This window comes from Enhydra lutris, unplaced genomic scaffold, assembly GCF_002288905.1.
Source record: "Enhydra lutris kenyoni isolate GAN:26980312 unplaced genomic scaffold, ASM228890v2 scaffoldscaffold12, whole genome shotgun sequence".
Classification (NCBI taxonomy): domain Eukaryota; kingdom Metazoa; phylum Chordata; class Mammalia; order Carnivora; family Mustelidae; genus Enhydra; species Enhydra lutris.
This window is the reverse complement of record NW_019154096.1, coordinates 54,494,844-54,516,898: the sequence shown is the minus strand read 5'-3', so window position 1 is coordinate 54,516,898 and position 22,055 is coordinate 54,494,844. Positions and strand designations below refer to the sequence as shown.

At 48.0% G+C, this 22,055-nt stretch overlaps 1 protein-coding gene across 1 annotated transcript; it reads left to right on the top strand.

Annotated features, from left to right (window-relative positions):
- The first annotated feature begins 1,472 nt into the window (after positions 1-1,472).
- LOC111144862 (ARP1 actin related protein 1 homolog A) lies at positions 1,473-21,175 on the top strand. The gene is made up of 11 exons (XM_022499412.1): positions 1,473-1,594; positions 12,488-12,552; positions 12,873-12,948; positions 13,696-13,821; positions 14,610-14,734; positions 15,947-16,163; positions 17,549-17,641; positions 18,217-18,391; positions 18,480-18,541; positions 19,127-19,167; positions 19,344-21,175. The coding sequence occupies exons 1-11, from the start codon at positions 1,547-1,549 to the stop codon at positions 19,444-19,446; spliced, it is 1,131 nt and encodes a 376-aa protein (XP_022355120.1). The 5' UTR covers positions 1,473-1,546; the 3' UTR covers positions 19,447-21,175.
- The last annotated feature ends 880 nt before the right edge of the window (positions 21,176-22,055 follow it).

Here is a 22,055-nt window from a genome sequence, read left to right as displayed (position 1 = left end):
AGCCACCCAGATGCCCCAAGACTTGGTAATTTTTTAATAAATGCTTTTAGTTATGACAATCTCTAATTTTTGTTTTATGCAGATGTATGCAAATTGCCTTGAGGAACACCGATATTCATTATCTGCTATGGATCCACTCTTTCCCATTAACGTTCACTCTCTGTAACTGGGAGAATTTTTTTTTAATTGTAAGTAATCTTTACACTCAATGTGGGGCTCAAATTTACAACCCCCAGATCAAGAGTCCTATGTTCTACTGATTGAGCCAGCCAGGCATGCCTGGGAGAATTTTTAATTCACAAGGCACCTGGCTGAGGATTATTTCCCTGTGTACAATAAGGAATAACAAGCGAAAGAAATAAAAGGAAGTCCTGATTACCAATGCGATTGACTAAAGATTCCTCGCAACTTGAAGGGGGTGGGGGTTGCATAATCTGGAGAAAAATGCAGTGGGCTCATTTGAAAATAGCGACACATAACTTCTCTTCACTACCATTTTCTTATTCATCGATATCAATTCTGACTCTTCATGAAAATCAGAGATACTAAGGCAGCTCCTGAAGCTATTAAAGGAACAATGTTTTTTAATGACCAAAAGATCACCTGTACCTGTAGTTCCAAATGTCAGTCCTCAGACCAATGTTAGCCTGTTGCAAAGTTTATACCCACCCAGGAAAAAATGTGAAAAGAACCAAAATGTGCTGGTTTTTCTCAAAAAGCAAATTTTATAAAATTTAAGTTGTTTTCTTTTGTTCTGGGAGTATGTCCTCCTTCCCCATATGCGTGTGGTGGGGGTGGCATTAAATTTTCCTTTATTAGAGTTTGATGCTGATAAATGTTTATTAATGTCTTACTGACCCAAATAAAAACATAGCAACTTTATACTACCCAGGAGAAGTAGTGGCAGGACGCATCTGGAAAATCTAAACATCCACGGAATACTGGCCAATCCAAACCCAACTACAGACAAGTGCTCAAGAAGACTACATACTGGGGCACCTGGGTGGCTCAGTGGGTTAAAGCCTCTGCCTTCAGTTCAGGTCGTGATCCCGGGGTCCTGGAATCGAGCCCCACGTCGGGCTCTCTGCTCCGCGGGGAGCCTGTTTCCTCCCCTCTCTCTTTCTGCCTGCCTCTCTGCCCACTTGTGATCTCTCTCTGTCAAATAAATAAAATCTTAAAAAAAAAAAAAAAAAAAAAAGAAGACTACATACTTCAGCATGCAGTGCGAATCCCTTCAAAGGAACCAGATCCAGGCATGCAATGCAGCCATCAATCTGCGTCCCGTTCTACTCATCCACGGAGACTACAAATCCCAAGGTACTATGAGGGGAAAGTGACGCCCTGCTCTTAAATTAGGCGGGGCTCCAAAGCTGCCGGGCGCGTTAACTCTGGTGCAAGGCATGCTGGGGGTTGTAGTTTTTTGGAGGCGAGGTTGGGCCGCTCCCTGGACGCCCTGTACCGGCGGCTAGACTGCGCATGCGTGTCAGTGGCGTTAGCAGCGGACCCGGCTGGCAGTTCCTTCCTTGGAAGGAGAGATTCTTCTGCCATGGAGTCCTACGATGTGATCGCCAATCAGCCTGTCGTGATCGACAACGTGAGTTGCGTTTTTCCTATCTCTAAGCGGATTTATTCTCTGTTCCCCACAGGGATCGCTTCCCGGGTTTCGGCCTGGGCCACCGGCTCTTTGTCACTGACCCAGCCTGTCAGGCGGGTTCAGCAGCCGCCGCCTCTGTCCTCCCCTCACCCGTAGTCCGCAGACGGGGCGGCTCGCCAGCAACCATGTGATAGAGAACTTTGGGATGGATAAAGGGAAGGGCTGTAGTCAGAGCCGGGTCTTTGGGCCCTTGGCTCGAGGGGCCTTAGCCGTTCTGTGAGCGCCGGGCGTCCGCCCCCTCCCCAGTTTCCAATAACTCTATTGGCTCTCTTGGCTGTCCATCTTGGCCGATGACCCCGCCTCTGGGCCTTGCCGGATGGGAGCAGTTCTCCGCAGTGATTGGCTTGCGCCCCCGCCGTTCTTCTGGGCCGCCATAGTGTTTCCTCTCTCTAAGGGGCGGGCGGGTGCACGAGAACTGTGGGGATTGGCTTCGGGAACTCAACAGTGGAGCAGCCTGACGGGCTGGGGCCCGCCCTCGGGTGGAGAAGGGCTAAGTTTCCTTCGGTCCCCAGCCGGGCGGGGTCTTGGGGGGTGTATATGGGTGGGGCTTGGGAAGCTGGTGCCAGAAATGGCTATAGGATTTGAGTTATTTCTATGATTATAGATTACAACGTTAATAAAGATCCAGAAGAAAATAGAGTGACCAAGCAAGCAGGGAGGTACCATCTCTGGAACGCCTAGCAGCTGGGGGAAAAAATTACTAAACATATTTGCCAGGCGCTCAAGTGCTTGCAGGAGGATTTCACGTACATTCGAATGGAGTCCTCACAAAAACCGAGAGGATAGTTAAGGCAGGAAATTTGATCCTCGTTTCACAAAGGAAAAAAACAAAAACAAAAACCGCAGCACCAAGAGGTAAAGTGAGCCCAAGGTCACATGGTAGAGGTGACCTAAAACCAGTGCTTTATCCGCTATTCTTCTTGCTAGTAGCCCACGCAAGTGCATCGATAGTGATAAATGGAAAGAATCTAAATAACTGCTCTTAATTTGGGCGGACGGTGACTGTTGTAAAACAACTGCATTTCTGTCTTCCACTGAAAGGGCTTGTCCCGCCGAGATTGGTTTGTACCAGAGGGAAAACTGTTGAGGGAAAACTGTCATTTCTATCCGTCCTAAGCTGTCGGATTCATTGTTGATCAGCCCTTGAGACCTTGGGCATGTTACAAGGTGCCTTCGTTTGCATCATCTCGTTTAAGCGTCAGCTCTGGTAGGTGGATAGGAATCACTGTCCCCTGTTTATACAGGAAAGTGAACCTGAGAGAGGTTAAGTAACAGTCAGTATGCAAGTCACCTGTCTTAGAAGTTGAGGAGCCAAGACTCAAATTAAGATTGGGTTCCAAGTTTCTCATTTTTTCCAAGGAAAGGTGCTTTTTTTGTTGTTGTTAGCTTTCCTTCTCTCCAGAGGTATAGCTTCTGTCTTGAAAAGCAGACGGATGGGGCACCTGGGTGGCTCAGTGGGTTAAAGCCTCTGCCTTCCGCTCAGGTCATGATCCCAGGGTCCTGGGATGGAGCCCCCGCATGGGGCTCTCTACTCAGTGGGGAGCCTGCTTCCACCTCTCTCTCTCTGCCTGTCTCTCAGCCTACTTGTGATCTCTGTCTGTCAAATAAATAAAATCTTAAAAAAAAAAAAAAAAGCAGGAGGATGAGCTCAATAAGACACCTCATTGAAGGAGGATTTTTGTTTTGTTTGGTTGGGTTTGTTTGTTTGTTTTTTGGTCTCCCTCACTGGACTGTTAAATGCTTGGGGGGAAAGATGGCATTCTTTCATTTTTTATTACTCTCCCCTTCCCATCTTCCTTCACACACATAGCACCTATGGCCTGGCACCACTATGTGCTCAGTAATTGTTTTTTCATTGGACTGATGGGTGGGTGGATGGGTGACCAAATATCACAGTAACAAAGATATCCCTAAATAAGGAAAGGATTGAAGTGGGGAGGGATCCTAGTTAGTTACTGCAGAGGGTTAAGTAGGGCTTCTTGTTCTTGATTCGATTTTCAGAGAATACTTCATCCAGTTTGTATGTACTTCATCTCTGTTTTTCTTAATTTTAAAAAGAAAAAAAAATAGAAATTAACTAGTTCCTATTTCCATCAGCAAGGCAGAAGGAACAGTCTGTCCATCCCATTAGATCCTTTGATTTTGGAATGTGGGGGCAAGAGTTCCATCTCCAGCCATTTTCTTTAATGTCACTTAAGCTAATGCTTTTTAGTTTCTCCTTTCTCTTTCTCCATAGTGTATTTGAAATGCATCAAAGCCGAGGTTTATTTTGAGTTTTAAGATTTAAAGAATTGATTTATTTTCTCTGGGAAACATTTTTTTAAAGATTTTATTTATGAGAGAGAATATGAGTGGGGGAGAGAGAGCAGGAGCAGTGGGGAAGGGCAGAGGGAGAGGGAGAAGCAGACTCCCCACTGAACAGGGAGTCTGATGTGGGGCTCATTCCCAGGACCCAGAGATCCTGACCTGAGCTGAAGGCAGCCGCTTAACCGACTAAGCCACCCATGTGCCCCTGGGAAAACATTTCTTTTATCATCCCAATAATTAGGCCAAAAGGTGAAGTGAGAGAAATTCTCCCATTAGGATTTACTGAACATCTGCCATATCTTTAGATCTGGCATCTCAGGTAGTTCTTGCTGTTTGACATTTAGAGATTTTGTTTTGTTTCAAAGTGAGAGATGGATAGGAAAAATACCTTGAAATATCTGAACCAACTTTATGAGAATAATGTGTATCTAGCAGACTTACGTGCTCCATAGTTACACATTGCTACAACTTTATTTCTGGGCAAGGGAGAGTGTAATTAAAAGAAAGAGGAGGGATGGCCAGGTGGCTCAGTCAGGTAAGCACTGGACTCTTGATTTTGGCTCAGGTTGTGATCTCAGGGTCATGAGATCAACCCCCCACTGGGGCTCTTCCATCAGCAGGGAAGTTGGCTTGAGGTTCTCTCCCTCTCTGTCTGCCACTCCCCTGCTCACATGCACACAATGCTCTCTTGCTCTCAAATAAATAAATAATCTTTTTTTTTTTAAAGATTTTATTTATTTATTTGTCAGAGAGAGAGAGGGAGAGAGAGCAAGCACAGGCAGACAGAATGACAGGCAGAGGCAGAGGAAGAAGCAGGCTCCCCAATGAGCAAAGAGCCCGATGTGGGACTCGATCCCAGGACACTGGGATCATGACCTGAGCCGAAGGCAGCTGCTTAACCAACTGAGCCACCCAGGCGTCCCAATAAATAATCTTAAAAAAAAAAAAAAAAAAGGGTGGGGGGAGAACAAAGAAATCAGGGAAAAGAGGGAAGAGCCTCATTATCAGTTCACAGCCTTTCCAAGTCTTAAAATAATTGTTGACTACTCCTTTCTTCCTATTCTGGCACCAAACCAATTCATGAGAATTTAATGAGGGAAATGCAAGGGGAGGTGCACATGAGTGCAGTTTAATGACAACGATAAAGTGATAGGTATTTTAAAAAACTGAATACAAGTCATTCTTCCTAAAGGTCTGTCACAGATAGTAATATAAGAGGAAGACAGCTCCCAGGCCACATTTTGATGACTATGACACTTTGATTGGAATACTGTGTTTATTCTGAAGCCCAAATCTTTGCTGAGATCTCAAAGGTTAAGTTCTGTCCTAAAATGGATCAATGTTCTGGTCAATCTTAAAACTGTCTTTGTGACTATTTGGGCCTAAATGCTGGAATAGTATCAGATCTTTTCAAGTTCATCAATAAACTAAGTAAGTGTTACTGTTTGGGGGGGATCTTATACTGCTTTAGCCCACTTTTTTTAAAAAACGAGATAGTTAAACATACAGGAAATTTCAGAGAAGTATATAACTAGCACCCACACAGCACGTGTTTACCACCCACATTTACTAAATGTTGACATTTGCCATATTTGCTTCAGGATTTTTTTTTTTTTAAGATTTTATTTATTTATTTGACAAAGGGAGCACAAGCAGGGGAAGCAGGCTCCTAGCTGAGCAGGTAGCCTGATTCGGGGCTTGATCCCAGGACCCTGGGATCATGACCTGAGCCGAAGGCAGATGCTCAACCGACTGAGCCACCCAGGCGCCCCTGCTTCAGGATCTTTTTTTAGGAAATAAACATTACAGATATAGTTGAAGTCTCTTTGTGTACCCCTCCACAATCCTGTCCTTTTTGTCCCAGAAGTAACCTCAGAAGCAAACTATCATCATAAATTGATGTGCTCCTTTCCATCCATGATTTTGCAGACATAGGTATTTTATAGTGCATGTGCAGTATTTGTGTTTTGAATTTTTAGTTAAGTGCTGTCATCTTATTTGCCAGCTCTTTTTTTTTTTTTTTAAGATTTATTTATTTGAGAGAGAGCAAGCATGCACAGGTGGAGGGGAAGAAGGAGAGGAAGAGAGAAACCCAAGCAGACTAACTGTGTTGAGCCCAGAGCCCGACATAGGGCTCGATCTCACAACCCTGAGATCACAACCTGAGCCAAAACCAATAGTTGAATGCACCCCGACTTCTTCCTTTTATTATAGAAAATATCAAATATAAGCAAAAGGAGAGGAAGAATATAACAAACATCCACATATTCATCACCTAACTGTGACACTTATCAACTCCTGGCTAATCTTTTTTTTTTTTTTTTTTAAGATTTTATTTATTCATTTGACAGAGATCACAAGTAGGCAGAGAGGCAGGCAGAGAGAGAGGAAGGGAAGCAGGCTCCCTGCCGAGGAGAGAGCCCGATGTGGACTCTGGGATCATGACCTGAGCCGAGGGCAGAGGCTTTAACCCACTGAGCCACCCAGGCGCCCCTGGCTAATCTTCTTTTAACTGTATTCCCACCTACTTCCCTCTCCCATACTGTGGGAGTTTTTTAACTTTTAAAAAATTTATTTTTATTTTATTTTATTTTTTTTAAGATTTTATTTATTTATTTGACAGACAGAGATCACAAGTAGGCAGAGAGGTAGGCAGAGAGAGAGGAGGAAGCAGGCTCCCTGATGAGCAGAGAGCCCAATGTGGGGCTCGATCCCAGGACCCTGGGATCATGACCTGAGCCGAAGGCAGAGGCTTTAACCCACTGAGCCACCCAGGCTCCCCTATTTATTTTTTTAAAGATTTATTTGAGAGAGAGCATGTAGGCAGAGGGAAGGGCAAAGGGAGAGAGAGAATCTCAAGCAGACTCCACCCTGAGCGTGGAGCCCAACATGGCGCTCAATCTCACCACCCTGAGATCCTGACCTGAGCTGAAATCAAGAGTGGGTTACTTAGCTGACTGGCCCACCCAGGCACCCCTTTAATTTCTTTTTTTAAGTAAGCTCTGTGCCCAGTGTGGGGCTTGAACTCATAACCCTGAGATCAAGAGTCGCATGCTCTACTGACAGAGCCAGCCAGTTACCCTCTCCCACACTGTTTTAAAAATATAATTAGGGGTACCTGGGTGGCTCAGTCGGTTTCGCATTTGCCTTCAGCTCAGGTCATGAACCTGGGGTCCTGGGATGGAGCCCCATGTCTGGTTCCCTGCTTAAGGTATCTGCTTTTCCCTCTCCATCTGCCTCTTCCCCCAGCTAATGCTCTGTCTCTGGACACATGCTCTCTCTCTCAAATAAATAAATAAAATCTTAAAAAAACAAACCCATAATCAATATACTATTATCAAACCTAAAAAAATTAAGAATAATTCCTTAATGTCATCAAATGCCCAGTCAATGTTCAAATTTCACAAATGGTCTTAATTTTATTATTATTTTTTTTTATAATTTGTCATCAGCTCTTGAGATCTGCTGATTCACTTAAGTCTTGTTTATTTTTTAAGATTTTATTTATTTAATGGGGCACCTGGGTGGCTCAGTACGTGAAGCCTCTGACTTTGGCTCGGGTCGTGGTCTCAGGGTCCTGGGATCAAGCCCCGCATCGGGCTCTCTGCTCAGTGGGGAGCCTGCTTCCCCTTCTCTCTCTGCCTGCCTCTCTGCCTACTTGTGATCTCTCTCTGTCAAATAAATAAATAAATAAAACCTTTTTTTAGAAGATTTTATTTATCTTTTAAAAAAAGATTTTATTTATTTATTAATTTTGAGAGAGAGCGCACACGTTAGTGTTAGCAGGGGGAGGGGCAGAGGCAGCAGAAGGAGAGAGAGCTCTCAAGCAGACTCCATGCTGAGCTTAGAGGCTGAAGTGGGGCTCAGTCTCACGACCCTGAGATTAGAACCTGTTGAAATCAAGAGTTGGACACTCAACTGATTGAGCCACCCAGGCGTCCCTGATTCACTTAAGTTTAAGAGACACTAGAATTAGCTGAGGAAATGAAGTCAGTATATTTATTTTAAATTGTCACTTGTGATGTGATATTCAACCTGTTGGTTGTCGAACTTCAGTAAGAATCCATCCCTAGCTTGCTGGAAAGGATGAAGGGGAGGGGACTTACAGAGTTCCCTGTTTAATTGTGTGTATTCTGAGAGCCCCGGATGTGCTTCACACCAGGCTAGGTGCTCTGAGGGTAAGAAAAAAACCAGGTACCATGTGGAAGGAGAAACATCATGAATTAGTCGCTGGGAATGCCTTGAATAGGAGTCTCGAACCCAGTACTTGCAGAGGCCAAGGAGGAACATAAAAAGGGGGAGGAGGAGGGTAGCCATAAAGAAGGCATGAGGACTCTGGAAAGTGCCTTGAGTGTGCCTGACCAAAGAGCCAGCTGCTTTTCACTTCCAGCCAGTTGCCCCCATGCAGGAATGCAGACCCAGTGTTGCCAGATTTTCTGCTGTTTCGAGAGAAATCAGGAAATTGATAGATTGTATATACAGTCTAATTTAAAAAAAATTTTTTTTTAAGATTTTATTTATTTATTTGACAGAGAAAGACACAGCAAGAGAGGAAACACAAGTAGGGGGAGTGGAAGAGGGAGAAGCAGGCTTCCCACCGAGCTGGGAGCCTGATACAGGGCTCGATCCCAGGACCCTGGGCTCATAACCCAAGCCAAAGGCAGATGCTTAATGACTGAGCCACCCAGGGGCCCCTGCAGTCTAATTTTTAACTGTTGGGAGTTAATTTAAAAGTAGTTTGTAGTTTCAGAGACAGAAAATAGATTCATGGTTGCCTAGCACTGCTTGGTGGGAGAGGCCAGGTAGGATGGAGAGTGCCTATGAAAGGATACAGTTTCTGGGACGACGAGGAAGTTCTGACATTTCATTGCGGTGAGGATTCTATGACTGTGACTATACTAAGAACCACTGAGTTATACACCTTAAGTGGGTAAATTATATGGTAGTGAATTTTATTTCAATAAAGTTTTTTTAAAAAGTAGTTCGTGGGCCAAACAAAATATGTCTTGGTGCCAAAATAGGCCATCAGTGCCCTGGGACCTGAGACTCCACCTCTCAGCATCCTTTTCCCACTTGTAAAATGGGAGACGGGGAGGCTCCTTCCCAGCATATCAAGAATAAGCAGCGGTGCTTAGGTGAAAGGTTGCCCAAGCCACATGGTCAGCAGGTCCTGGGAGAGCCTGGCTGAGGGGTTTGCTGTTTGCCTGCTTCAGAGGGGCACCTGGATGGCTCAATGGGTTAAGCCTCTGCCTTTGGCTCGGGTCATGGTCTCAGGATCCTGGGTTTGAGCTCTGTGTTAGGCTTTCTGCTTGGCGGGGAGCCTGCTTCCCCTTCTCTCTCTGCCTGCCTCTCTGCCTACTTGTGATATCTCTCTCTCTCTCTCTCTGTCAAATAAATAAATAAATAAATAATCTTTAAAAAAAAAAAAAGCTTTAGAAAGAGAACGGTTGGCCATTGGTGGTTGGCAACAGACTTGTGTTGTCAGATCTCAAATATTTATTACGAAACTACTTTTTCACGAAGGCTCTCTACAAGGCACTTACTTACTTGGCTTTGCCAGAGTGAATAACAAAGAGAGTGGAAGCTCATTTGCCGGGTACATAGTTCCTAGTTACAAATACTATTAATGGACAGGGTCCTTCTATAATCTGTGGTGGCGAGGTTTTAGCAGAACAGAAGCAGCTCAGCAGCCTCCGCCATCCCCGCTCACTCTTCACCCAGTTGCTGGCAGGTGAGACTGCAGAGACAAGCTGGGTCTGGTTCCACTGTGTGCCTCATTCCCGACGCTGCCTTCACCTTTCCTGCACCACCTCTGCCCGAGGCTGCTGCCATTCCAGCCTCCTGTTCAGGCTCCATACTTGAGGCTTCACCTACCAATCATTTGAGCTCGGTTTTAATTTTAGGCAGCCAGCATCTGTTTGAGTACCCTCAAATGCCAGATATTGCTGATACATAAAGTCTCTGAGCTTGAGGCACTGGGGCTGAAAATGGACAAAAATGGAAACCATAAATTCAAACATATAGCAGAAGGAAATGCAGACTACCTAATGGTACAGGTAATGGTCATTTTGTGAAATAATAGGAAGGGGATAATTAATTCCAACAGGGGATTATCCTTCCAGAGGAAGGCAATGATATTAGAACTGGGTCTTTAGGATGCCTGGGTGGCTCAGTTGGTTAAGCATCTGCCTTCAGCTCGGGTCATGATCCCAGGGTCCTGGGATCAGGTGCCACATCGGCCTCCCTGCCCAGTGGGGAGTCTGCTTCTCCCTGTGCCCTTCCCCATGGTTGTGACCTCGCTCTCAAGTAAATAAATAAATAATCTTAAAAAAAAAAAAAAAAAAGAACTGGGTCTTTATACACTTACTGGGAAGGACAGAGACGAAGAAATGAACCTAACATCTTAATTTGCCTTGTCACTCAGACTCTAGTCTGATTTTGTTAGTAAACTCAAAATTAAATATCCAGGAAAATCATCTTTTCAAAATATCTAGACTCTGAAATGCAGGTCTCATCTTTACTTGTTTTCAACCTCTGCCAGGAGGTCCAATTAGTCTGTTGGCATCACCACGCCCAGATGAAGGCTATGAGCAATTATTGGAAGCTTGAGCCAACAAGTTCCCACAGTTCTCCTGTGCAGTGCTGTTCTCACTCCTCATGCCCCTGTCCGGGAGCCCTGGGGCTGCAGCAGTGGTCCTCCCTCCTGCCCAGGCCCTCAGCTCAGTTTACACCTGCACCTTTTCCAGGCTCCTTGCTGTTCTGCCCAGGCCGATGAGTTTGCACATTGTCTCCTGTTTTCTCTCTTTTCTGTTGGCAGAGATTCCTGCTATCTTAGAGAACTGCCGTTCCCTATCCTTTAGCTACTTCTTCCTCTCTCTGTCTTGCCAGAGTCAGGCACTAGGATGGCCGATCTAACCACCTCCCCTGCCCACCCACCCACCCCAGCACACATACACACACTTCTCCTGTAGAAGAGCAGGAATAAAAGAGAGGAACCCAGGGGTGTTGCAGGGAAGCCTTTGGTGCAAAGATAACCTTGGCTATTTAGCATCTCCTGATGTGTTTACCGCTTGCTGCGTGGGTTCTGGAAGTATCACTCTCCACCCCAAGAGAAGTGGTCAATAGGCAGCAGGAAAAGGCTTGCCCCTATTATATGTGCAGCCGCAAACCGTGTTGGGGTGGAAGGGTGAGCTTATCAGATGTGGTGGTAGGAGAGTTCAGAAGAGAACAGGCTCTATCCGCAAGCAGTAGCAAGCCTCGACATCATGGCTAGAGACACCATTTACTTTGGTTGGGCCCTAGGGGGTACCAGAGATGTTGCCAGAGAAGTCACATTTTCTTCTGACACCCACCCAACTTACCAAGGATTGGAGCATCAGGATCGTAATGTTGGGTCTCTTGTTGGGTGATGCTTTAGAACTTCCCTGCTCTTTACCATCAGGAGACCTGTGAGTAAAAGAAAACACAGTAAAAAAATAAAATAAAATAAAAAATAAAAAATAAAACCACCACAACCCTCCTCCCACAGACCATAGAGCTTTGCCCCTGCAGTACGAACCAGACAATGTATGTTCCATCAGAGTCCGCTTCAAGCCTGGTGGTGTTCATGGTGGTGTCTGTCCTAGACACCCGGGAGGGCAGAGAGAGTTCAGGCCTGAGCTGGGAAAGTAGGTTAACAGTGTCCCATGTGGTTTAACAGAAGGAATCACATTCTTCCCACCCTGGTTATATTCCTGACCTTGGCTGCTTTGGTGTTTCTAGGTACTTTTCTCTTCCCTCGGGTTTTCTCTTTTTCTTCTCTTTATTAGTATTATTTTTGATTCCAGAAGTAAAGCATGGTCAATGTAGAAAAGTCAAAGAAGGGGCACCGGGGTGGCTTCTCAGTTAAGCATCTGCCTTCAGCTCAGGTCATGATCCCAGGGTTCTGGGATCAAGCCCTGCATCCGGCTCCCTGCTATTCCGGAAGCCTGCTTCTCATTCTTCCACTCCCCCCACTTGTGTTCCCAATATCGCTGTGTCTCTCTGTCAAATAAATAAATAAAATCTTTAAAAAAAGAAAAGAAAGGTCAAAGAATGCCAAAAAATCAAGTAATACTTTGAGTATACAGTGAAAGTTCCCCTCACCATCCTCAGTTCCACTTCCCTCCTGGAAGCACGTGTACCCTCTACAGAAGCTCATGCAAATGGACATATTATACCCAGATATAAGGTCTCTTTTATTTTATTTATTTTTTTTAAAGATTTTATTTATTTATTTGACAGAGAGATCACAAGCAGGCAGAGAGGCAGGCAGAGACAGAGGAGGAAGCAGGCTCCCCTAGAGAGCAGAGAGCCCGATGCGGGGCTCGATCCCAGGACTCTGAGATCATGACCTGAGCCGAAGGCAGCGGCTTAACCCACTGAGCCACCCAGGCGCCCCTAGGTCTCTTTTAAATAAAAGTGAAACCATATTGTACATACTGTATGATATAGATCTCTTGTTTTTGTCATACTTCTGACTTCTCTTTCCTTCCCCTCTCTCTTCAGGGATCCGGTGTGATTAAAGCTGGTTTTGCTGGTGATCAGATTCCCAAATACTGCTTTCCAAACTAGTAAGTAGTTCTGTAGCATAGTCGGAAGCTGGGGAGGCTTGTCAGCTTTGTTTTGGGGTCAGCCCTCCACCTTTTACAGAGAGGGATCTCTGATTTGGGTCAGAAATATACAAATAACTTAAAATAATACATGTTCATTGTAGAAATCGTGGGCAATGCAGAAAAGTAGATGAAAATCAAAATCACCTTTAACCTCACTCCTCAGAGATAATGACGGTAGAACTGGGTCGGTTTCTTCCCGTCCAAGCATGCATATCTGTACGGCCTTCCGTGTTCTGTCATGAAATGAAAAGTAATGGTCCTCCTGCTCTCTTTTTTAGTGTGGGCAGACCCAAACACGTTCGCGTCATGGCCGGAGCTCTTGAAGGTGACATCTTCATTGGGCCCAAAGCCGAGGTAACTCTCAGTTCTACTGAAGAAGCCTCAAGCCAGCAGAGGACCTTCGTTATTCCCCAAAAGGGCAGTGGGACAGCCATGAGTAAAAGGAGCAGTTTCCTCTTAAAATATCCCCTTTGGTCCCCTCATCCTAGGTCTAGTTGGTTCACATCTCCCAGGAGCAAGCAGCCTCTGGTTTTAGAGAGGAGATATCTGGAACCCCACTTGGGGAAAGAGAGACCAGTCTAGAAAACAGGGCTTTTGCTTTCTTCCATATTCTGTCACTACCTTGCCAATGAGCAAATTGGCTAGCTTCATTATTTTTTGGCAAAAGGGATTCAGGGGGAGATCCTGGCTGGGATACCCTGGGGATGAGTTAATTAGCACTACTTGGAGGAACCATGGGCAGCTTCTAGAAGCAGACCAACAGAATCATTGTTGCCAACCTTGGGGGCAAGTGCTGAGGCCCAGGGGTGAGAGCCAGGAGATTTGTATCCTGGGGTCAGGCCATGAGGAGGGTACCTCCTGTCACTTGCCATAAGGACACTGAGGGGCCATGGAAATGCAGAAGCCCTCTGCCCTGCTGCCTAATTGGGCAGCGAGAACACTTTGCAGCATACAGTTTAGACACGAGGCCAATGGGAGCCTAACTTTAGCCCTGGGTGAGGACCATGCAGTGGCCACTCCTAGTCCTAGAGGAGTGGGGGCCCCCTGGGCCACCTGGCGGAGAAGCTGGCTGCCACTGGAAGTGCTGCTCTCTGCCCGCAGGAACACCGAGGGCTGCTGTCCATCCGCTACCCCATGGAACATGGCATCGTCAAGGACTGGAACGACATGGAGCGCATCTGGCAGTATGTCTATTCCAAGGACCAGCTGCAGACTTTCTCTGAGGAGGTGAGGGTCCCGGGAGCAGGGTGTGCAGAGCTATGCAGAGCCACTGCCCCAGAGAGGAGGAGCAGGGAGATCGCTACCAGAGTGCTGGACTATTGCTGGGCCACCAGGCCTTGTGCTCCTCAGACAGGTCTGTCCTTAGTCTACACCCCAGTCCTATGACAGACGGAGAATATCATCTCCATTTTCCAAACAAGGAAACAGAAGTTCAGGGAAGCCAAGGAGTCTTTCCAAGATCACTAGGGAATAGAATGGGAAAGCTGGGACTCAAATCCATGACTTTCAGACTTTGGAGCTTATACTCTAACTTCTAAGGAAATAACTCTCGGTGCACAATAACAAAGGAAGGTGAATACTAGACATACCAGCATTTCCAGGGGAGGGATATGTTTGGTTTTCAAAAATACCTTCAATATTTAAATTTAATTTTGGAAAAAAGTTTAAACAATTATTTTTAACATAAGAATTCCAAATTTAGATTTTAGCAAAATCTGGACAATTAGAGGTATACAGTAGATACAGGAGCCTATGTAAGAATCTTGGGGACAGGGAGGGGAGAAAGGGGGTAGAGGCGAGGACAGAATGAGACTTTTAAAGGGGCATGAATTTGGAAGGTTGACACATTGGCTTGTGCAGGGGTAGTTGGCGGGCCCAGCTTGCCTTTTTTTGGTGAGAGATTCACAAAGGTCCCCCCAGCTTTCTAGCCCAGCACACAAGGGCTTCTGCCCCGGTGCTAATGAAGGGTAGAAATCTTGACTTGCCCTGATTGCCCTCTGGGCATCTTTCACCAGCATCCTGTGCTCCTGACGGAGGCGCCTTTAAACCCGCGGAAAAATCGTGAACGAGCAGCTGAAGTTTTCTTCGAGACCTTCAATGTACCAGCCCTTTTCATCTCCATGCAAGCTGTGCTCAGCCTGTGAGTAGCTGCCTGGCTGGCTAGCCCGGCCTCTTGAGGGCAGAATGGAGATGCGTCTCCTGGAGGTGGGAAAAGGGAATATTGAGACCGTGTCCCATTCTTGCTTCTCTTGTTCTTTGTCTTGGCGGCTGGGTGCCCAGGGCTCCCCACTCTGCCTGCTAGGAAGGGCCATACACTGCTACAGTTCTTCCCAAAGGCCCCCTAATGTGTTCAGATGTTTGTCCAGTGCCTGCTTGTATAGACGTTATGCCAAGCTGCTGACAGAGTTGTGATGGAAACACCACCACAGGGTCCCTGTTCTCATACCCCTGTCATCCCTGTCATGCTCCCAGCCTGCCTCATCCCAGGGTTGGGTGTAGGGCCGAGGGTGTATGCTGGTGACCCGCAGGCAAGATGTGTTTGATCTCATTCAAAAATTGTGAGCCAGCATTTTAACTAGATTTCCGGGGCACCTGGCTGGCTCAGTTGGTAGAACATGTGACCCTTGATCTCAGGATTGTAAGTTCAAGCCCCACATGGGGCATAGAGTCTACTTTAAAAAAAGGGGGGGGGTATTTTCTATCAAAATCCGAACTTTTGGCTTTTCTGAAAAAACTGGGATGATTTAGCAGTGCTGGGCGCATTCCTATAGGACAAAAGTCAGCTGGAGCCAAAGTAGCCGCTGCCACTTACAGTTGAGTTTGCAAGACTGACTGCCACAGCCCGCTCTGTTCCCTGTTGTCGTCCCAACATGAGGGACTGTCCGTTGCTGTTTCTCAAACATCACGGGTTTTTCCCCATCATAGCACAGAAATATGTCTATACTCTTGACCACCACCACCTGAGGATCTAGGAGGCCATGTGAGGAAAAAGCGAGTTTTTTGTAGAAGTGAAAATACTCTTATTTTCCTTTACTCATTTACCTTTCCTGCATGGCCCCTGTAGACATTCGAGGTTTTTCCTCTTGTCTGGAAAGTGGAAACTGCCCCATAGGCTGGGATCCTGAAGCAGTCAAAGGCAGGCCATCACCTGCGATTGAAGGAGGCTCAGCTCCTTTCCAGGTTTTTCAGGCTTGCTTATGCTCAGGCTTCCTAGTACTGTGTCCAGTCTAAAGTTCCTAGAGAAAGGTAGGCCTCCGCTTTAGTTTAGCTGACTTTGAACTCTAAAACAAAATGAGTTTCTTCCCCGGATGAGGAAGCAGGGGTTAGTGACGATTTGCCCCCTGTGCTTCAGTTACGCCACAGGCCGGACCACAGGTGTGGTGCTGGATTCCGGGGATGGTGTCACGCATGCCGTGCCCATTTATGAGGGCTTTGCCATGCCCCACTCAATTATGCGCATCGACATCGCTGGCCGAGATGTCTCTCGCTTCCTTCGCCTCTACCTGCGGAAGGAGGGCTATGATTTCCACTCATCGTCCGAGTTTGAGATTGTCAAGGCCATAAAAGAAGTGAGTGCTGCCCCACACACCCAGGGATGGGATGGGGAATGGGAACGGGGCAGCCAGGACCTCTGTGACCTGGAGTAAAGAGAGGCGAAGCTCCAGTCCTGAGGGGGTCTCTGGTCAAGCTCTGTTCTCCCCACCCAGGCCTCCTGACTACCTTATGATGGGGGGGTGAAGGGGGCTCACACTGACGGTCACTGTCCCCAAGTGCTGCCATCTTGTGGGGGAAAGGGAGATGCTGTTACTTCTTTTTTTTTTTTTTTTTTTAAAGATTTTATTTATTTATTTGACAGACAGAGATCACAAGTAGGCAGAGAGGCAGGCAGAGAGAGAGGAAGGGAAGCAGGCTCCCCGCTGAGCGGAGAGCCCGACGCGGGACTCGATCCCAGGACCCCGAGATCATGACCCGAGCCGAAGGCAGCAGCTTAACCCACTGAGCCACCCAGGCACCCGATGCTGTTATTTCTTAAGCTGGGTGATGGGTATACCAGTGTTCATTATGTTTTTATAACTTATGTTATATGTTCTTTTGTAAAAGAACATATGTTCTTTTACATCCTTAAAGAAGTCAGAATACAGTTTTCTTTTTTTTTTAAAGATTTATTTATTTATTTGACACACAGAGATCACAAGTAGACAGAGAGGCAGGCAGAGAGAGAGGAGGAAGCAGGCTCCCCACTGAGCAGAGAGCCGAATGCGGGGCTCGATCCCAGGACCCTGGGACCATGATCCGAGCCGAAGGCAGAGGCTTTAACCCACTGAGCCACCCAGGCGCCCCCAGTTTTCTTTTTTTTAAATGAACATTTTTGGTTTTGTTTTAAGATTTTATTTATTTATTTGCTAGTGAGCGAGCAAGAGAGAGTACAAGCAGGGAGAGTGGCAGGTAGAGGGAGAAGCTGGCTCCCCACTGAGCAAGGAGCCTGATTCGGGGCTCAGTACCAGGACCCTGGGATCATGACCTGAGCCTAAGGCAGATGCTTAACTGACTGAGCCACCCAGGCAGTGGGTAGTAGTTTCCTTTTAAGTAAACTAGATCCTCTTGCCACCCATGGCTCTAGGGAAACCTGAGTTGGGTAGATGGGACGCAGAACCACGAGTAGTAGAAGGGAAAAAGAAGCCTAAGTCTGTACTAAAATTAGGTTGTGGTCTCAGACCCAGTTCCAGAGAGCCAGTTTCCACGCCTGCCCATGAGGAAGATGAGCAGGTAGGAACTTGAATCCTAAGTGCCACCCAGTGAAAGCCGACAGAGGCCACCCTGCCGTGCTCCAGGACAGGCGCTCTGGGACCCTTTAGGGCAATCAGCGTGGTTGGCAGATGTCTGCAGCAACACTGGGACTTTGACCAGGTAGGCCTAGGTTTCCCACCTGCCTGACTCATGCTCGGTCCTGCAGAGAGCCTGCTACCTGTCCATAAACCCACAGAAGGATGAGACTCTAGAGACGGAGAAAGCTCAGTACTACCTGCCCGACGGCAGCACCATTGAGGTAGGTCTGGATCTCCCTTCAGTCCCCGCAGGCCCCCAGAAGCTCAGAGCCCCAACAGAATTCCCCAGGGGAAGGCTGGACTCACATGCACCAACCCTTTTACACCCTCTGCCTGGAGCCCTGGAGCTCTTGGATGGCACTGTCTCCTGCAGAGTGAGGCGTCAGGGGGTTTAGAAGAAGGTGGTTAGTGCTGTTTATCTCTTATCACTTCGACACAGTATAGGGTGAGCTGCCTCTTCCTGGACCTGCATTAGTAGGAAGAAATTTCCGTGAATGAATAAACCCATGAATTTATTATAAGGTCTCTTGGCCGGAAAGTCCCAGAGCTAGGATTAAACATAAGAACTTCCTCTCTCTGGTTTCCCAAGAGCTCTCCTTATCCCTTTTTGTTTCCCATTTGTTCCCCAGAGTTTTGTCTTGGTGTTTTGAGGCTCTTCACATACCAGGTCTTCCCTGAGCCTGGCCTTCCTAGCCGCCTGGTCACTAACAGATGGGCAGAGGGGCCTCTTCCACTCTCACTCCTAAAGGGACCTCATCCCTGGGCCCGGCCTCTGAGTTTGCCCCCCACCCTGCAGATTGGTCCTTCCCGATTCCGAGCACCTGAGCTGCTATTCAGGCCAGACCTGATCGGAGAGGAAAGTGAGGGCATCCATGAGGTGCTGGTGTTTGCCATCCAGAAGTCGGACATGGACCTGCGGCGCACGCTTTTCTCGAACATTGTCCTCTCAGGAGGTTCCACCCTGTTCAAAGGTTGGTCTTTGCTCTCGGAGCCCATTGCCAAGGAAGTTTCCAGGTGCCCAGAGAATTGACTTGAGATTCCCCTGTCCTGCCTATTCAGGTTTCGGTGACAGACTACTGAGTGAAGTGAAGAAATTGGCTCCGAAAGACGTGAAGATCAGGGTAGGAGCATGGTGGGGGCTGGGGCTACATGGAACCGGGCCTCCCCTCTGAGGCTAGATAGCTCCCAGTTTCCACACTGACCTTGACATCTATCAGAGGGGAGAACCCATTTTCCTTCTCCCTCCCAACAGAAGGGGGCAGTTCCGATACCCTGATGGCACAGGCCACTAGGCTTGAGGGTCCCACATATAGTCTTTCAGAGAAACCATAATGTTGACAGATTGACTCCTGGTGCTCCCTCATGACCAGTCCACCATCTTAGTGCCTCCTGAGGGAGGCTAAATGAAGGAGTGTGATTCCTGCCATGGAGTCTGCTTCTGATCGGCCCCAGCAGAATCTTGTCCCCTGACAGCCCCAGCTTCTCTGACAGCTGTAGATACGTAGGGCTGCTGGAAATCTACTCCTCCAGATGAGTGTCGGGCTGGCCACAGTACCCCCCAGAGAGGCCACAGGGTCCAGCAGGGACATTGTGTGAAATGCATCCACTGCCTTGGGCATTAGAATTGGCCATAAAGATGAGCATTGGACGGGAAAGGGACAAGGAGGGTGAAAGTCTCAGAGTTCTCTTTCCACCTACCCTTTCAGATATCCGCACCTCAGGAGAGGCTGTATTCCACATGGATTGGGTGAGTAGTTCTCCTGGGAATAAGAGCAGAACAGGAAGTGAGGGCATCATTACCCCTCACCACCCCATCCCTTTAAAGGAAAGCCTTGACTGCTCTGGCCCCATGGGGACTGGCCAGCTCCAAAGATATCTACTTTCTCCCTCTCACAACATTCCTTGGGATTCCCTCCACTCCAGGGGCTCCATCCTCGCCTCCCTGGACACCTTTAAGAAGATGTGGGTCTCCAAGAAGGAATATGAGGAAGACGGTGCCCGATCTATCCACAGGAAAACCTTCTAATGTTGGGACATCATCTTCACCTCTCTCTGAAGTTAACTCCACTTTAAAACTCGCTTTCTTGAGTCGGGAGTGTTTGCGAGGAACTGCCTGTGTGTGTGAGTGTGTGTGTGGGTGTGTGGGTACGAATGTGTGCGCATATGCGAGAGCCGTGTGGCCCCGGGATCCCAGGGCCCAGAAAGGACGATGAACTACCCATGATGGCAACGGCCTGAGGCCTGGGGTTGACCACTAACTGGCCCCCGACAGGGAAGAGTGCTGGCAGAGGGCTCCACTCCTTCGGCAGTTGGGCCTTCGTCTGGCTGTGTGGGACTACGTTTACTACCATAGGGAGACAGAGAGGGTAAATCCCGGGAGACCTTGCTGCTGCCCATCCTAGGCTGGGCTAGCCCCACCCCGTCCCACCCCCAGGGTGCCCCGAGGCCCAAGGCAGCCGCTGCCTCCCTTGCTTGTCCTTCTGCTCTCTATGCCAGTTTTCATGGACTGAGGACTGGGGCCGAAGTTGAGTTCTGTCTGGTTTTGTTGCAGTTTGGGTTGGGGAAGGCTGGGAAAGCACTCCAAGAGCTATTACTGAGACTCTGGGGTCAGGAGACGGCAGGGGGCCCTCCACCTCACCTGGGGACCAGGACCACACTGGGCATTTGAAGAGGCAGGAGTAGTGCTATACTTCTGATGGGTGGCAGAGTGAATGCTCCAACCCCCAGTCCCTGTCCAGGGGGTCTCGGGAGAGCATCAGGAGCCTATTGGCTCCAGGCCCTGTTACTTGCTTCTCATCCATCCTTGGGCAATGCCATCTTTAAACAGTTTTATTTATTGACGTGTTTGTTCAGTATGGGACTGGAGAGGGAGCTCACCGCCTCCTGCCCACCAGTCACCCTGTTCACACTGATGTTTACAGCACCTCGGTTTAGCATAGTCCGGGGCCCCACCACTCCCTGCTAACGGTGAACTGACAGTATCCACAGGCCTCAGGCCTATTTAGGATCAGAGGCTACATTCAAAGTCACTACCACCAGCCTCTTTCTTCCTCTTCCATTTGCTCACTGCCCTGGGATCAACAGGCTGGTTGCCAGTTGGATTTTTTTTGAAACAGGAGGTAGAATCACTCTTTGGCAGAGGCCTCTAGCAAAGGAGGGGTATTGGGGATCCAGCCCCCTTAGGACTGGAGAAAGAGCCGCCATTAACCAGGTTGCCTTTTCCCACTCTAGCTGTCCCCCCCGGGGGGGGGTGAGGGCACAGGAGGCTCTAGGTTGTAGAGGTGACAAGGCCCCAACTGGGCTGATTTGTGCCATTCTTAACTTTGGACTTGTGTGTTAAAGGAGGGTGGGGCCAGACCAGAGTGCCAGGGGCTGACAGGCTCATCTCCCCTGATCCAGTGGGGCCAGGTGCCTACCCTGGACTGGGCTGGCCTAGCAGTGTCCAAAGGCTCTTTAGCCCAGATGGTGCAAAGCTGGGGTCAGCAGATCTTCACCGGCACCCTCACCTGTGACACCAAGACCCGCCCCAATCCCAGACTCCAGGCAGCCTTCTCCCCCATGCCGTCCAACGACCAAAGGCCCTGCCAGGTATGGGCCGCAGCAGCAGGTGTGTGTGAAAGCGATGTGGCGACCCACGGACTGCAGTGTGCTTAACCAGCTCACCTCCCTTCTCCTAGCCCAAGCCTGTCCCTTGCACAGACCACGTTGCCTGGTGGGGCCCAATGTACTTAAATAAAGTCGTTCCAATAGACGCATCAGCTGGGCCTCTTTCTCTGATGCTGGGTGGGAAGAGGAGCTGTGGGCTCCGAATCAGAGGCGGTGATTGGGCCTTGTGTGTCCTCTAGAGGGCACTCTTGTACCAGCCGGACTTGGCCAGCCCTTCACCCAGGTCGCGCAGCCTGTCAAATGGATACAGGAAGGTGTTGTTCATGTCAAAGCCCCACTTCAGGAACTGAAGGTCCCAGCCCTGCACATACACCAAAACCCATAACTGAAACTACCTCAGATGAGGGGAGCACCTTCTGACATCCGTGAAGTCAGAACTTCCACATGGATAAGAAGCTCAGGAGCTTAAAATGTAGTTCCTGGGGCCCACACTCAGATATTCTGACTAATCAGCTCTCCATTTTAAACCTGTATACTTGGTGGGGGGCGATTTCCAGGCCCTTTGCAAATATTAACTTATCTGATCCTCCCAACAACCCTGCAAAGTAGATATTTTTATTATCTACTTTGCAGGTGAATTAGAGCCACAAAAAGATTATGTAATTTCCCAGAGCTCTGCCCTTTATCAGCTAGGATTTGAATCCAGGCAATATAACCCTAGAGCCTAAATTTTTAGCCACTATACATATCCTCAAAAACCACTGGCCTTGAGCAGTAGGTCCCAATCAAGGACATGCCTGGCAATGTCTGGAGACACTGGGTTGTCACAACTGGTTGGGAAATGCTACTGGCATCTAGGCAGAGGCCAGGGATGCCACTTCAAATATTCATAACAAAGAACTATCTGGCTCCAAACTTCCCTAGGTTGAGAAACGCTGGCCTAGAGCACGGGTGTTCAATCCCAGCTGCAGAGTAAAATCATGGAGCTTTCCAAAACCTCCTTGCCTAGGCCATAGCCCAGAACCCATG

What these genes read in the sequence shown, in the direction of transcription:
- LOC111144862 (XM_022499412.1), top strand. Translation starts at nt 1,547, where the DNA reads ATGGAGTCCTACGATGTGATCGCCAATCAGCCTGTCGTGATCGACAAC. An exon ending in ATGCAAGCTGTGCTCAGCCT is followed by an intron (nt 14,735 to 15,946) that starts GTGAGTAGCTGC and finishes CCTGTGCTTCAG; the next exon opens with TTACGCCACAGGCCGGACCA. An exon ending in CGAAAGACGTGAAGATCAGG is followed by an intron (nt 18,542 to 19,126) that starts GTAGGAGCATGG and finishes CTACCCTTTCAG; the next exon opens with ATATCCGCACCTCAGGAGAG.